This window comes from Parasteatoda tepidariorum, chromosome 4 (genome assembly GCF_982258835.1).
Source record: "Parasteatoda tepidariorum strain Cologne lab strain chromosome 4, Ptep-v5.0, whole genome shotgun sequence".
Lineage (NCBI taxonomy): Eukaryota > Metazoa > Arthropoda > Arachnida > Araneae > Theridiidae > Parasteatoda > Parasteatoda tepidariorum.
The window spans coordinates 54,719,615-54,735,588 of record NC_141758.1 but is presented as its reverse complement, the minus strand read 5'-3'; the positions used below and the strand labels follow the sequence as shown (position 1 = coordinate 54,735,588).

The 15,974-nt window shown below is 30.1% G+C and overlaps 1 protein-coding gene across 16 annotated transcripts in view; it reads right to left on the bottom strand.

Moving 5' to 3' along the window:
* LOC107442885 (coiled-coil domain-containing protein AGAP005037) overlaps positions 1 to 15,974 on the bottom strand; it is a 330,755-nt gene that overhangs the window by 60,354 nt on the left and 254,427 nt on the right. For all 16 annotated transcript variants that reach the window (XM_071182301.1, XM_071182305.1, XM_071182308.1 and 13 more), the window contains 6 exons: positions 14,169 to 14,373; positions 12,053 to 12,094; positions 10,792 to 10,990; positions 9,440 to 9,584; positions 2,741 to 2,852; positions 505 to 603 (listed from right to left, as the gene is read on the bottom strand). In XM_071182301.1, the coding sequence (XP_071038402.1) occupies positions 505 to 603; positions 2,741 to 2,852; positions 9,440 to 9,584; positions 10,792 to 10,990; positions 12,053 to 12,094; positions 14,169 to 14,373 (802 nt within the window). The remainder of the gene's footprint in view (positions 1 to 504; positions 604 to 2,740; positions 2,853 to 9,439; positions 9,585 to 10,791; positions 10,991 to 12,052; positions 12,095 to 14,168; positions 14,374 to 15,974) is intronic.

Sequence of the window (15,974 nt, the reverse complement as noted above, 5' to 3'; positions counted from 1 at the left end):
TCTTAAAATATCTCAATAAATAAACAGTTCAAAAGAGTAACAAAAATATCCTTTATTTTATTCTTCGAACAAGAGTTTATAAAGTAAGTCTAATCAGACTTTATTCTCGAAATTTTAGATAAATAAGTAAATTCAAGTTAGTTTTTTGTTTACTGTGCTTAGCAGTGCTTATTAAGTTTGCTAAACATAATACTTTATATACTTCATAATTATGTTATTATTGCCCAATATTAGAAGAAAAAAACACACAATATATCTCATTACTATTAAATGTTTTATAATAGATATAATCAATTTAAATATTTTAATGAATCTTATAGTTCAGATAGATTATCTTATTTAAAAAAAAAACAGACAGTCAAAATATAAAATTATTAATTGAACATTTTTAACTGTCACTTAAGAATATATTTTTAATATTGATTTAAAAAATAAATCCGGAAAAACATTTTTTAGAGATTTTTAAAAGATACTGTATGATAGATGCAATAAAAATGTTGTTACCGGGTGGTATAAGAATTTCTTTAGGGCGCCTTTCTGGACTTGGAGGGCCAGCAGGAGCATACGTTAAATGTGCGCCCCATGGCAGGGTTTGAGCATAAGCTGAAAATATATTACAAATAAATCAAAATCTAAATAAAAGTTCTATTGTTTAATTTCTAAATATATAAAAACTGAAACATGATGGCTATGGGGATGGAGAGTTCGCCTTCCAATAAGGTGAACCGGGCTCAAATCCCAACGATGGCTGATCGATACGAATTACGCATCCGGCTTGCATCGTTCACAGTGCTGACGTACAATATCCTCAGTGGTAGACGGATCATGGGTTAGAGTCTCTTTGCCGTCAGGCTCACCGTGGGAGGTTTTCGTGGCCTTCCTTTCCATGCAATGCAAACGTGGGTTTGTTTCATCAAAAAGTCCTTCAAGAAGGCAAATTTCTCCCAATACTTGATCCAAGAGTTCAGTTGTCTTCTGGATTGGGTTCAAAATTACGAGGCTACGGAGTATTACTACGGAATATTAGTAGTCGTAAACTCAAAAAATTGGGTCAGCTGTTCAACGGTGGTTATAAAATAAAATAAATGAAAAGAAATCCACGGAAAGTTTTTAAACTTGGGTTTTTATATACAGGTCCTTTTCTAAAGACTGTGACTATTCATGCAATAAATTTTAGAACATTTTTTATTTAAAAAAAAATTTAATTATGTGCACAGTGCACTGCAAACAATTCCGAATCAAATTCCGGTAAAAGTCTTAGGTTGACGGTACTTTTCATCGTAAAATTCAATTTACCGGAACATGTTTCGAAATAAAAAATCTGATAAACCGTAATTTTTACTGTTATAATTACAGTAAAAAGACTAATTTGTTGTAATTAAATAAATATTACTTCAAAAATTTAAGCATAATATTAAACGGTAAAAATTTATTTTACTGTATTATGGATTTTACGAATAATGCACCTAGAGTGCCGGTTTTTTATCTTGTAAACTGATCTGGAATTTTTCGAGGTAAAAAGGTAGAATACGTAACAGGCATTTAAGCCCTGTCTCGCTAAGTTTTGTAAGATGTGCACAATGGGGAAAATATATCCTTTTTATTACACATTTGATAATGTAATATTAACATTTCACTTACTCATTCGACCAAATAAAAGTATAATTTTTATGATTTGATTAAAGAAAATTAGTTTCTTAATAATGATTTGATTTATATAATCATTTGATTGAAATGAAATCAGCTTCAACTTTACGACTCAGTATTATAAAGAAACATTTTCGAGTTGTACATTTTAAATATATAATAATATTTTCTTCTACATTCTTTAATTAAAAATTATAAGGTTAGGAAATCTTGACTATTATTTATAGGCAATCTGATGATGAAGCGAGATGATTTAAAGGGATGCTTTACCGAGAGAAAAACTCTTCATGGTGAAATATTTCCCCCCACACATAAGTAGTTTGAAATTAGGAAAAAAGGGAAAAGGGAAATCTTGTAAACCTACAGTAAACCATGAAGTTTCAAATGCTGAAAAAAAAATTATTTGTAAAATATCGAAGTACAATCAAATTATGACAGTGTTTTTTCGAATTACGTAGTGGTGTAATAAATATTGCAAATTTTTTTTTCGTTTTAATATTCTTCAAACATTTAACAGCATTTGAAACTTCAAGGTTTACTTTGCATTGAAAAAATTCAGAATAAAAGTACCGGTCATAAAGTACATTTTCCGTGAAATCCATTTACCGTAAAATATTATATCGTAAATTTTACAGTAACGTTTATTAATTAGTAATTTGAGTAACAGTGAGTGATTGTAATTTGAGTAACAAGTAGTGATTCAGTAATTTTGCGGTAATTATTACTGTAAAAATTACGGTACATCATATCAGGGTACATTATTACTGTAACGGTATATCATTATGCATAAAAAATTACGGAGCATCATTTTGTTTTGTAACTACGTTCCGGTAAAAATGGATTTTACGGTAAAAAGTACCGCCATCCTGAGAGACGGTACTTCGTACCGCATTTTAATCTGAATTTCTTTACAGTGTAGGTTTATCTTAACTTGCTGTTCTCTTAACTTTAAATTTTAATAGTATAACAATAGAGGTGAAGCATAATTCCCTATACCGCGCGGAATAGCTTCTGCCTTAGAACATCTGATATGAACGTTATAAAGCATCCCTGAGAGAATTAAAAATGTATGTTCATGCAATAATGTAATTACCAATAGGAGGTTTTGTTCTATCTGGCGGGGAATAGGGACCAGGAGGTAATGTTTGTGTTGCCAAGGGGCAATAGGCACTGAGACCGGCGGCTCCATAATATCCCGCGGCACCCTAAGGAAAAAATACATAAGTATATATATATACTAAAGCCAACAAATATATTATATGGAATGGTATTCAATCTAAGAAATCACAGTTGAAAAATAAATACGAAAAAAAAAATAAACGAATCTCCTTCAATAACTTTTAATTTAATGATTGGATCTAAACGTGCTAGGCTCATTGTTTATGTTTCAAGAGGGTACGTTAATTAATACGTTAATTAATTTGTTAAATATGTTAATTAATATGTGCAGACTATTCTTAAAATTACGAAATCAGACACAATAACGTACTAACTCTGAGTAAACATACTATTTTTTCAACAGGTTTGGATTTTTGACTTTCTGATAGGACGTAACCGCAACCTAGGAAATATGATCTCAATAGTTAGGTCAGGAGATTGGTCCAAATCCCCCCCCTTAATTTTAATTTCACTTTTTGCGTACTTCGCTATATCTTGAAATTTCTTCAACTAATTGAAAAAATTTTTGCACATAGTTATACGATTCGTTTATCCAAAGATGGTTCCAAGTAAAAAATAATTTTTAATAATTATTTATTATTATTCTATATAATAATAGTCGGAAAAATTTTGAATAGCAGTCCATACATACAAGATCTTACATTATTTTAAAGAATGTAATATTATAAGGCAAAACACTAAGTTTGAATAGTTTCTGTGAAATCAAATTTTAATGAAGCTTTATCTGTAAATGGTGATTTCTCAGAAACAATTCAACCGATCTTGTTCAAAAAAAAAATTTTTTTTTTTTGGTTTAATGAATACTTATCATTCATGAATGCATAATGGATTTGCTTATCAGCAAATTTTTACTTTTTTTCATGAGTCTTAATAAATCCAGAGAGAAATTGTGACATGTTTCACGTATGCCAAATGCGTTGAGAGTAATATGACTAGTTGAATGTTATGTTTGTATTTTAAGACATTTAATAATTTTTATCCATTAGCAGATAAGCAAAGCAAAACACAGGCTAAATCACTTTATCATTCTGGATTCAATAGTTAAAAAATAACAGTGAAAATAAACATTTTTGCTTCATATTAGCCACGATTGATCTTAATTTTTTATTTCACAAAATATCTAAAGTACATATTAATATGAAAACAGTCCCGCAGTGGACGGATCGTTAAGACACGGTTCCAAGCAGATCACCGAAGTCAAGCATCACTGGCTGCGGTGAGTGTGCGGGTGGGTGACCATTTGGATCAGTCTGCGTAGGGACCGAGGGTGTGCGATATTGGTCCTCGTTAAACTGTTCTACCGTAAAGTGCTCGACTTCGCATGCAGGTCGTCGGGCTACCGAAGCGGGGGAGCCATCCCCTCCGCAGAGGATCAAAATTGAGATGGCATGTGTTCTGATCATCCTTAGGGATGTTTCCCTGGACCCAGACCGTCGTCAATAGCCCATTGTGCAGCTGTAGTGTGACGTAAATGAACAACAACAACTATGAAAGCATACTTTAAATAATAATGGACCCAGTCTTTTGCAAAACTATAAAAACATGCAAATTACAATGACAAGAACTGTGATTTTTGTGCAATTTATGAATGACTGCAACTGTTATTTGTATAAATATCACATAAGCTTCTGATTTCTAATTGATCCAATCAGTTCTAATATCAGGTAGTACTGTCCCTGGCCCATTTATTAGATGCACTATTAGATTCTATATAAAATCTTAATTATAAGGTAATATGATATAGCTTTATTGATTTTACGTGACTGAAACCGGTTTGCACTAGTTTATGTTCGTGCATCCATTGGTTAAATTAGACGATATATAATATGAATTCGACGATTGGATAAATTAAGCTATGCATTACATAAATATAGAATATTTATTATATCAGGTATTATATTAGAATATTATAATAATTAGACCGAGTTATTAGACACACTGTAGTTTTTCAATAATTACATATCTTATACGAGTTTATATCCAATACTTTTATAGTATTGAGTTTTTATGTAATGGGTTTTTATTCAGGAGATTTTTCATATGCTTCCTATTTTTATTTATTTTTAACGAAATGCATTACAATGCTAACCAATTGATAGACGAAGGTGAACAAGTGCAAACCGGTTTCAGTCACGTAAAAACAATAAAGCTGTATAGTATAGCCTGATAATTAAAATTTTACATAGAATCTTAGAGTGCGTCTAATAATTTGGGCGGAGACTGTATGTCAAAATAACAATAAAACTTTATCTCGCTGTTTATCTATTTCAGCTCAAAGCCAGATTTTCATATGTAAAGAAAATATCATTCTAAAAAGAAAAGAGAAAGGGAAAGAAAAAGAGGTGCGAGATGAAAAAGAGAGTGATATTTAAGCTATTCTTTTGCCCCAATTAACGAAAAGAAACATTCATAGGTTCTGAATGAACCAATGTAAATGTTATATTCTATCTACTTGTCTATCTGATTATAATCTTACTAGGCTTTCTTTTTTCTGATAAAAAAGACCTTGACGTCGGCATCAGTGAAAACAAAACGCTAAGTATTGCTGCTATTCTTTGTTTTGAGAGTGTAAGTTATTGGCGAAAAAGACAATGGATATGAATTAGTATCGCTCCAAACAGCTGCGAGTAGCTATTTACAGCTGATTCTTTCTTCCGCTTGAGTGAATGAGTGAAAATATCGATTAAATATTTTTACATTTAAATATGTCACGCTGATATTAATTTAAGGTAAAATATAACTAAGTAAAAGACTTGACTGACTAAAGCAAAAGCATGATTTTGGGCAAAATATTTGAAATTTAGTTTATTGAAAATTTGGAATCCCTGTAATCTTAGCTCTCTAAAAATATTTTACTTTTGTCTGAACTTCGATTATTTACAAAGTTAAAGTAGTTTCTGTGTGAGGGGAAATTAATCAAATGAAATAAAAATTATAAAATATTAATAAGTTACCTAACTTCGATACGTGGGAAGTTGAATTTGTCTTTAGTTTGAAGAGCACCCTTAACAAGAGCTAACCGCAAATGATAAAATAAAATAAAACTTATCCAGTTATTAATTAGTGTAATGTCTTTAGATAAAGATATAAATAACAAATTATCGATATTTTACTTATATATGTAAATATTATTGTACTTCAATAAAAAGAAACTTATGAAAAAAATGCTAAAAAACGCGTTATTTTCGTAAATTGCTGAGAAAGTTAACATGAAAAAGTTAACATGAGAAAGTTGAATTCTTCTTTAGTCTAAAGTGTACCCTAACAAATACAATATTCACTGCAGAATAAAAAATAAATTGAAATCTATCCAGCTATTAATTAGTATAATGTCTCTATATCAAAATGTAAATAACAAATTACCGATACTTTATTTATTTTTATGCAAATATGTTTTATTTTTATGTTTTTAAATAAAACGAAACTAATGGAAAAAATGTTATAAAGCGAGCTACTTTTGTAAATTGTTGAGAAATTTAGCATGAGAAAGTTAATAAAAAGTTAACATAAGAAAATTGAATTCCTCTTTAGTTTGAAGAGTACCCTAAAAATTACAATATTTACTACAGATTATAAAACAAAGTAAAACCCATTCAGTTATTAATTCGTATAATGTCTCTAGATACGAATCTAAGTAACAAATTACCATTATTATATTTATTTTTATGTATATACAGTCGGATCTCTATATAACGAAGTAGCGAAATCTCGGTAATAAGTTCGTTCTATTGAAACTTCGATAAATAGAAAACCATCTTTTGAAATACTTAAACAACACAGAATGGGTTTTAAATTCATAAACACAAGTTTTAGTTAAAGTGTACACCTTTATCTTGCAAACTACTACCTACTATTTATTTTATACATTTTATCCATAAAAGAAGTCTGCATGGAAAGCAAAGAATAGAGCAAAACATTATTTAGTACTAGTACATGCTACATGCACTTTCAACCAAAAAAAGCTAAATTTATGTATAAAATTATAGCTGCATTAATTATAAAAGCAATTTTAAACATACATTACCACATGCGTTCTTAAGTTTAATTTCTTCGGAGAAAATCCTTTAATTTTGCCTGAATTTTTTGTTTGAAATGCAAACAAAATGGAAAAGAAATTATACTGGTTATTTAAAAGTTAAGTCGCTACGAAAAACAATTCAAGGTCATTTCCCCTATAAAATGCGCTAACAAGTTTAAATTGTTTTAAAATAATTTGGGAAATAGGGAAAGTGGATCTCAAAGAAAAGTTCATTAAATAGAAAATTCATTTCACAATTTTACGAAGAAATTTCCGAAAAGTTCTTGGTTCCACGAAAAAAAATCGCAAAATAGAGAAATTCGCAAAATGGAAGTTCTTTAAATAGAAGTCGGACTGTATTATTGTTTTTTAATAAGAAGAAACAAATGGAAAAAACAGTAAAAAGCGCGTTACTTCCACTAATTACAGAGAAAGTAAACACCCAATTACAGCAGAACAATTCAATTAAGGTAAACTGAAATGAAACGGAAACATCACCGATAAATGAATAAATTTCGATTAGTAATCCAGGTAAGTGGCAACCCGCTGATCACAAACATTTCCTGGAGTGACGAAACCGGATGCCAGAAAAATGGAATTGTATTACTTTCTCGAACATAAAGAGAATATTCAACCGCGTAGCAAGCGATTACGAGGTTCCACTTCAAGAATTCTAACTTCGCCATAAATGATGACTTCTGCAACGAAGAATGGAACATCCCTTAATTACGTAGAAAATAGTGCTTTGGTACGTGTATCCGTTGCACGCTATATTCCGATTGAATTTGAAGAGGTAAACATGTAAATGACTGAAAGTTAAAAGAGACAATACAGCATTTTGGCACTTAAGGTTGCTTTTTTTTCTTTAATTACGACTTGAAAAATTCTACTTTTCAATTTCGTATTAAAAAAAAAATTAGTTTTTACAATTTAAACAAAATAATTTATAGATGTGAAATGTATGAAGCATAAAATTACGGCTGTTGTATTTTCTTTCATTAAGGCAAACAAAAACTCAATATTAATATTTACTAAATAGATATCTCAAAATTAGCTTTCATAATATACTTAAAACATATGATAGAAGTAAAATACATATGACTCACAGTTTAATCAGACTTACAACATTTTGATATTTAAGTTTTTTTTAATGTTAAGGCACATAAAAACTCAAATTAATATTTTCTGTAAGAAAACATGCCTAAATTAGCTTCTTTATTTTAAATTTTAGTAAAATATTTGCTAGATGTAAAATATATATCACTAAAAGTTTAGAGAAACATCAAGCATTTTAATAATTCCCGTTGTTGTTTCTACCTAATATTAAATTGTAAAAAATACTAACATCACTTCTTTTTAACAACTTGTTAAATTTAGTTTTTATAATTTGAGAAATATATTTTGTAGACATAAAAGAAACTGATGATAAATATTAACGAAATAAGTTGAGTTCTATTCGTTTCATTTAAAAAAAAATATGTATATAATCTGTAAAAAAAGAAAAAAAAAGGTTATATAATAGTAATATAAAGATTATTTAGTATTAAAAATAAGCATGTACATAATTAATATAGTAAATAAAGATTATTATTTATATAATTATATGACACTAAATTTAGCCTTCAAATTATTATGCCATGATTTAAAACAGTTTGAATCAGTTTTAGGTAAAGTGAAATTTCTTACAGTACGTGTACTCATATTTATTACTTTTTCACTGTTATGGGTTTATTTCTCAATTTCTTTGCTTTTTTTTTCTGGATCTACTGACAATTCACATTTTTAATGCACATTAGAACTAATTTATGACTTTATTAAAAAACATTTTGTTTAAGAAAAAAGCATATTTTTAATAATGTATTTGTATTAAATCGTTCAAACAATTGTTATTTCGTCAATCTTAAATAATCTTTTGCACGATAACTACAGATGTACTTAGTACTTAGTTTGTACTTAGGATTTACTTAGAATGTACTTGTTAGGATGTACTTAGTACTTATTCAAATGTACTTAGTTTGCCTCAACATTAGAAATTGAACAAATTATTTTATTTAAATTGGTGGTAAAAAACAAAAAACAAATTAAATTGGTGGCAAAAAAACCAAAAAATTTAAATTGGTGGCAACTATAAAACAATTTTTTTACACTCATGCTTAAAATTCATTCGGTTAAATTTATTTTTCAGTTTTTTATTTCTTACTAAATGTGTGGAAATAACTAGGAATTTAAATACCAGAATTTCGTCTAACCGTTACCTTATGAACGGAAACCGTTACCATATGAATGGTTTAAACACCTTTCATATAATAATGGTTAAATTAATTAATGGTTAAATAAAGAATATTTCGGTTTTCTTACTAGAATTATGGTTTGTCTTACCAGAAGTATCTTTACCTTACAGTTCAGCAATTTTACCAGAATTTTTTTCTTTGTGTATATTTGACCATCAGAAACATCAATTCATATATATTTAAATTTAAAAAAAATAATAAATTCCATATTTCAAATTTAAGAAACAATAATTCATAAACCCCAACAATAGGGGACAATAATTTTTATACTTTAAAATAAAGAGACAGATAGAGAAAAATGTACCTTCGCTCTATGTATGTGCTGATTCTGATACTCGGAATCGAACTCGGGCTCGGAGAAGTAGCTCAGCTCACCTTCCCAGGTACTGTACACTTCTCCATTAGGTTCCTGTTCATAGATTCGAAGTACTGATCGATCCCGTATATCCCTTAAATATAAAATACACCATATGTTTATAAAATTTCAAATAAATATTTTTAAATGATTAATTTTACCTCAGATTAACTTAAATACAAATAGTTATTAACATTAAACAATGCTTTGAAAAAATTAATAAAAATTTTTATGAGCGGCAAAAGTTTATAAAGATAATTTCGATAATTTGTAGTACAAAACTAATTGTGTTAAATATTAAAACATATCAGTCTGCGTTATAAAGCATTTCAATAAAATTCGAAGTGCTAGCTGTTGCTTTATGCGATCAGCTTTTTAATGCCCACAACACCTTTTACCTACTTTTTGAAATGATAGAAAGACAGCATATAAAATACAGACTTAAAAAAGTAATTTTAATGCTTCAAGAGAACATTTTTTAAAAACTCTTTGGGTAAAAAAGTAATAGACCCCCATTTCCATGTAGTTAAGAAGATGTTTCTCTTTATTATGCTGCCATCTAGTGGTAATTCTGGAAACTTCTAATGCACTTATCAGGTATGGATTATGTCTCCAAAAAGCCGGTACTTTATACCGTTATTTGATCTAGAATTTTTTACAACATTTCTCCATCATATAATATTAATTTATTTCAAAACATTTATGCTTTGGTGAAAAAACGGAAGTAACCTAACTAACATAATACCATTTTATATGAGTTGTGGTGGCTCAGGGGATAGAGTGTTCTCATCCCAATGAGGTGAACAGGGTTCGAATCTTAGCGATGGCTGGTCGATACGAAATCCACAACCCACTCGCAGCGACCACAGTGCTCATGTAAGGTATCTTCAGTGGTAGACGGATCATGGGTTAGAGTCCCCTTGCGGCCAGGCTAACCGTGTGAGGCTTTCGTGGTCTTCCTTTACAGGTAACGTAAATATGGGTTAGTTTCCTCAAAAAGTCCTACACGAAGACAAATTTCTCCTCTTTGTTGATTCAGGAGTTCCCTTGTCTTCTGAATTGTGCTCAAAACTATAAGACTACGGAGTTGAAAACTAGTAGTTGGAAATCCGAAAATAGTGTCGGCTATTCAACAACAGTTATAAAATAAAATAAAATAAAATAAAATACCTTTTTATTTCTGATCAGAATCAAATCATTGCAAAAAAATTAAACATGATGCAAAAGCATTTTCAAGAAAAGTAATTTACGAGGTAGGTAAAAGAGGTTATGATGTTGGTAAAAGAGGTTTCAAGACTTACCCTAAATCTTCTAGCTCGTAGAACATGTCTTTTGCGGGGTCATGGATGTATATGCGTATATGGGGGGAGTCCAGGTACTCCATGGTTAACTGCTTAGGAAAGGAACGCACAAACAAGGCTTTTACTGTATCTAATGTGGTGATCTCGTTCGGCAGGAGGGCACGTTTTGTTTCGCTGCGATACTGAAGGAACACTAAACCTGTAAAAAAACAATCATAAGTGTTCAAAAATGTATAATAAATTGTTTTTTTTTATAATATGAATTCAAAATGTGTGACATATAAATTGTACTCTTTAAGCCATTAGGCGCCAAAGTTCCTTGCTGTGGGAGCCTCTTTTTTTTCTTGTTTCCCCTTCTTAGATTTATTTAACCGTTTTTTTTACCAATTTTTTTAAAGAAAAAAAAATGCAAAAGAAATCAGCATACTTCTTCATTTTATTAAGAAATACAAGAAACTAAAACAAAAGATAATACGCAAGTTGAAATTCGAATTTTTTTATGCGTAAAAAACATTTAATATCTAGGGCGAATGAAAAAAAGTTAAATAGTCTTTGTATGATAGTTTCTAAAACATGGGACAACACAAATTGATACTTTCCAGAAACCAGTGAAGTGATGCGCCTTTTTTTTACTCTTTTTTTTCTATGTAAATTCAGCAACCATCGTACATACAATCGCACAAGAAACGTGTGCAGTCTCACAATCCAACAGTAAAACTCTCAAACGAAACTTGGCAAAAATTCCATCATATCAGATAACTTTTTTTTGCTTCCATTTTTTTTTCTTCATTTTTTTCTAAAATGAATCCAAAGTGTTTACGCAATAACAGTAATAATGCTTGATAGCAACCGATAACTATCAGTTGCTGTCTATTACGTAATATAAATCTATTTTTTTTCGGAGAAAAATTAAAAAAAATTTATATAGAGAAAAAAAAATCTGTCGAAAATACCGTATTGTATAATAATGACGTATCGAGTTCAATAAGTCCCAGAAGTCTGGTTAATAAAACCCATTTAAACCATCATAGCGTTTCGTAAAAAGTTACCGTGATTTTTGGTCCTCCCATAGAGTCAGAAATACTGTAAGTTTTATCAAATTCTGGTAGTTTTGACCATGCTTTTTTCAGTGTAAACATATATGAGTAAACTAGAATGACCATATTTGATAGATAAATTTGCTTAAGTGTCTAAAATTTGCCATTGTTTAAAATTAATCATAAAACTTTAATTGAATTATTTACAAACAGTCATGACTTACCTAAAGTTAAATTTTCGTGCCTAAGCTGCGGCGAGACTGGACCTGAAAATAAAGTACGGAAGATTCAATAACACATCCAAAAATTCAATCGCAAGATGCAAATTTAATAACTTAAATAGCAATTAATAAATATTTTTACATTATTTTATATTTCTTCATCCCTGCTTTTGAACAGTCAATTCAAAAGGAAGTTCCATATCTTAATTTTCATTAGAGAGTCAAAATTAAGATTTCCGAAAAATTAATGATACTGTAATATTTATTTAGTATCTAGTCATTTGCGATCTTGCAGTCCTTTGCTTTCTATTTGCTTTTTTGTATCACATCACAAGTAAGTTTCGTTCTTTGTAACTCAAAATGAATTATGTACATCATATAAACATTTTCACACAAATTTCCTCAGCTGAAATTTAAGCTTTAGAAAACGGTATAAAATGCTTTTAATATCTGTTTTTGTCAGATGTGAATAAAATCTTATATAAAGCTCACAATTCTTTCGCTTTATGTATCAGATAAAAATAAATAATTTACTGAAAAGTTAACCCATTTTTTTGATAAAAAATATGAAAAAGAATAACTTAAATAAAGATAACTTAAATAATGCTAATATTTATAAATAAAAATATTTCAAATAACTTGTCATTTTAATTTGTGATTTCATAATGTTATTTGTTATTTGTTAAACGCTTATGCTTCAAAAAATTCGTTCAAATGAAAAATGTCAAAGTTAATAAATACGAAGAGATTATTAAATGATATGGGATAAGTGAAATTAATTTGATTGAGAAGCCGTAACCATCATAAATGTTGTGCAACATGTACTGGATATACTATATATGCCAAATAGTTTTAATTTTAGTTAAAAAAATCTGAGCAAAAGATTTTGGGGTTGGAAAAAAAACATCAGCAGCTAAAAATGCATATTAAAGAAAATAGACACAATTCAAAATGCGTATCTAAGAAAAAAACATAGTTCAAAATGCTTATCTAAGAAAATGAACACAGCTCAAAATGCTTATCTAAGAAAATGGACACAGTTCAAAATGTGTATCTAAGAAAATGGACATAGTTCAAAATGCTTATCTAAGAAAATAAACATAGTTCAAAATGTGTATCTAAGAAAATGAACATAGTTCAAAATGCTTATCTAAGAAAATGGACACAGCTCAAAATGCGTATTTAAAAAAATGAACATAGTTCAAAATGTGTATCTAAGAAAATAAACACAGTTCAAAAGGAGTATTTAAGAAAATTGACAAAGCTCAAAATTAATATTTAAGAAAATAAACGTGACTAAAAATGCGTATTTAAGAAATATAGTAATACCAAAAATTTGGTCAAAATATATAGGTAAAATAATATAGGTCAAAAAATAATAAAAATATATAGGTCAAAAGTCGCATTTTGTGCAAACAGTAAAAAATGTCACTTTTCAATATTTAACTCATATTTGACAACTAAACGAAGAATTTCGTTCTTACTTTCCCTTACTTATTTAAACACTAAGCATAATTATTACTGGGGCATAGTCACCGCCTTCGATAACTGAAAGCCTCCACACGGTTTTTTATAGGTAGTCCGATCAGACCACTATGAAGGATTTCCACTTTCCGATCGAGTCATTTAATACAAAATCTACTTAAAATAAGAAAGTGGTAGCAAATATATGACTAAAAATTTGCTTTATTTATGAATATTATTGGTTTGCCTTATTCACTTGTCAACCATTACAGATTCAATTCTCAAATATATATGATAAATTTCTCTCAATTACTTTTATAAAAGGTTTTGGGTTCATGCGCACAACTGGTTCACTTTTTAAATAGTCTGCGCGGACTACTTATAAAAGACTGTGTGAAGGCTTTTTGATGTAGGAGGTGATGGCATAGTCCTGGACTTCGGGGTTTGGGTGGCTGAGTATTGCAAATCTAACCCTTCAAGCGGTATGTTCGCTTTCAGAAAACTAAATGATATAGTATTCCTACAACGTAAATTTGATTGTATCATTTTAAATCTATAGGTCCAGTGACAACCTTATAAAAGTCAATGAAAAAAAAAACTTTCTATTTTTTTAATCTTAAAATCTAAAAATAATAAGAATTAATTAATTTCTTACCCATAAGATGTCTATCAGGCAGGTGAGGTGGAGGTTTGCCTCCACGTCCTACAGGTGGGGGGAAAGAAGCTATACGAGGAGCTTTTGGAGCTCTAATGGTTCTATAGCCCGTCGCCGATGTCTCCACTTCCGACATGATGCCCGGATCTTCATCGTATGGGCCCATAGGAGGGGTGTACAGAAGGTGGCGCCCTGGCATCGCATTCTAAATAATAAACAAATAAAAGTATTAAAGCTTATTCGATTGCTGCTGATTTTTCTGTGACTATCACTAAATTATAAAATGAATATTATTCACTTCTGAAAATCTAAATAATTTTTTTTATCAGACTCTATAACGCATTAATAATATAATGAGTTTTTTTTATATCTTGAAGAAAACAGGTTGTGATTTTTTTAAAACCTATATGCCAATTAAAAGTAACGTATAATAGAGGAACAATATTAAAGAGGGCATATAATACATTATAAAAAATATTCATGTATCTTAACAACAAAAATGGGGCAAACTACTTTACACTTTTAAGTGTTTTCCTACACCAATAATGTTTCTTTACACTACTTTTAGTAAACTAGACGATACTATTCTTTTTTATATATTTAGTAGCACTAAAATTTGTACTGACAATAGGAAAAGATATACCCCAGTAATAAAGTCAGCAAAGTTACTTCTACCTTACAATATAAAGTATAAGAATCACTAATTAACTTGTAAATCACACATACAGGTAGCACAGAGAGAATATTAAGACGAACTCATCTCCGTAGCCTAATAATTTCCAACCCGTTCAAGAAGACAAGGGAATTCCTGGATCAAGTATTGCCGTCGTGGTGAACTTTTTTGATGGAACTAACCTGCATGTGCGTTACTTAGAGAATAAAACAATTAAGAGACCCCCACGGTTACCCTGACGTCATGGGGACTCTAATCCATGATCCGTCTAACACTGAGGATATTTTACGTCCGTACTGTGGATGGTGCGAGTCTGGTGCGGAATTCGTATCGATCAGTCATCGCTGGGATTCGAATCCGTATCACCTTATTGGGTGCTCTATCTTCTGTTCGTTTTGGTTGATATATACCAGCGTCGATTACTTCCATTAACTCACACCAGTTTCTATTCAAATGTAAATAATCTAAAGAATTTGGAGTCGCGGTGGCTCAGGAGATAGAACGGTCACCTCTCAATGAGGTGATCCTGGTTCGAGTCCAGTGATAGCTGGTTGATTTGAATTCCGCACTCGGCTCGCACCGACCACAGTGCTGACATAAAAATATCCTCAGTGCTAGACGGATCATGGATTACAGTCCCATTGCCGTCAAGCTAACCGTCGATGGTTTTCGTGGTTTTGCTCACCATGTACCGCAAATGTGGGTGAGTTGCACCAAAAAGTATTCCGTGAAGTTAAATTTCTCTCTAATACTCGGGCCAGGAGTTCTCTTGTCTTCTGGATTAGGTTCTAAGTTACAAGGCTACGGAGTTGAACAATAGTAGCCGTAAAACCTAAATTAGGTAGGCTGTTTTCACGACGGTTATAAAACTAAATCAAAATCTACATGCGTGACTCAAAGCTCTCCAAAATCACCCTTTTTGGAAGTAAAATGTATTCGTATTTAGAGTGAGTGACCGAGAGTTTGGTGTAAGCTTTTTATATTATAAGTGTTTACATTTAAATTGCACTATTAACACTGTATATGGAAGTCGATTTTTTGCATCAGATATTACAACAGTTTATACTGTTCATGAATAAAAATTAAACAATTACTTCATAAATTAATTAATTATAACTAATGTAACAGCCCTT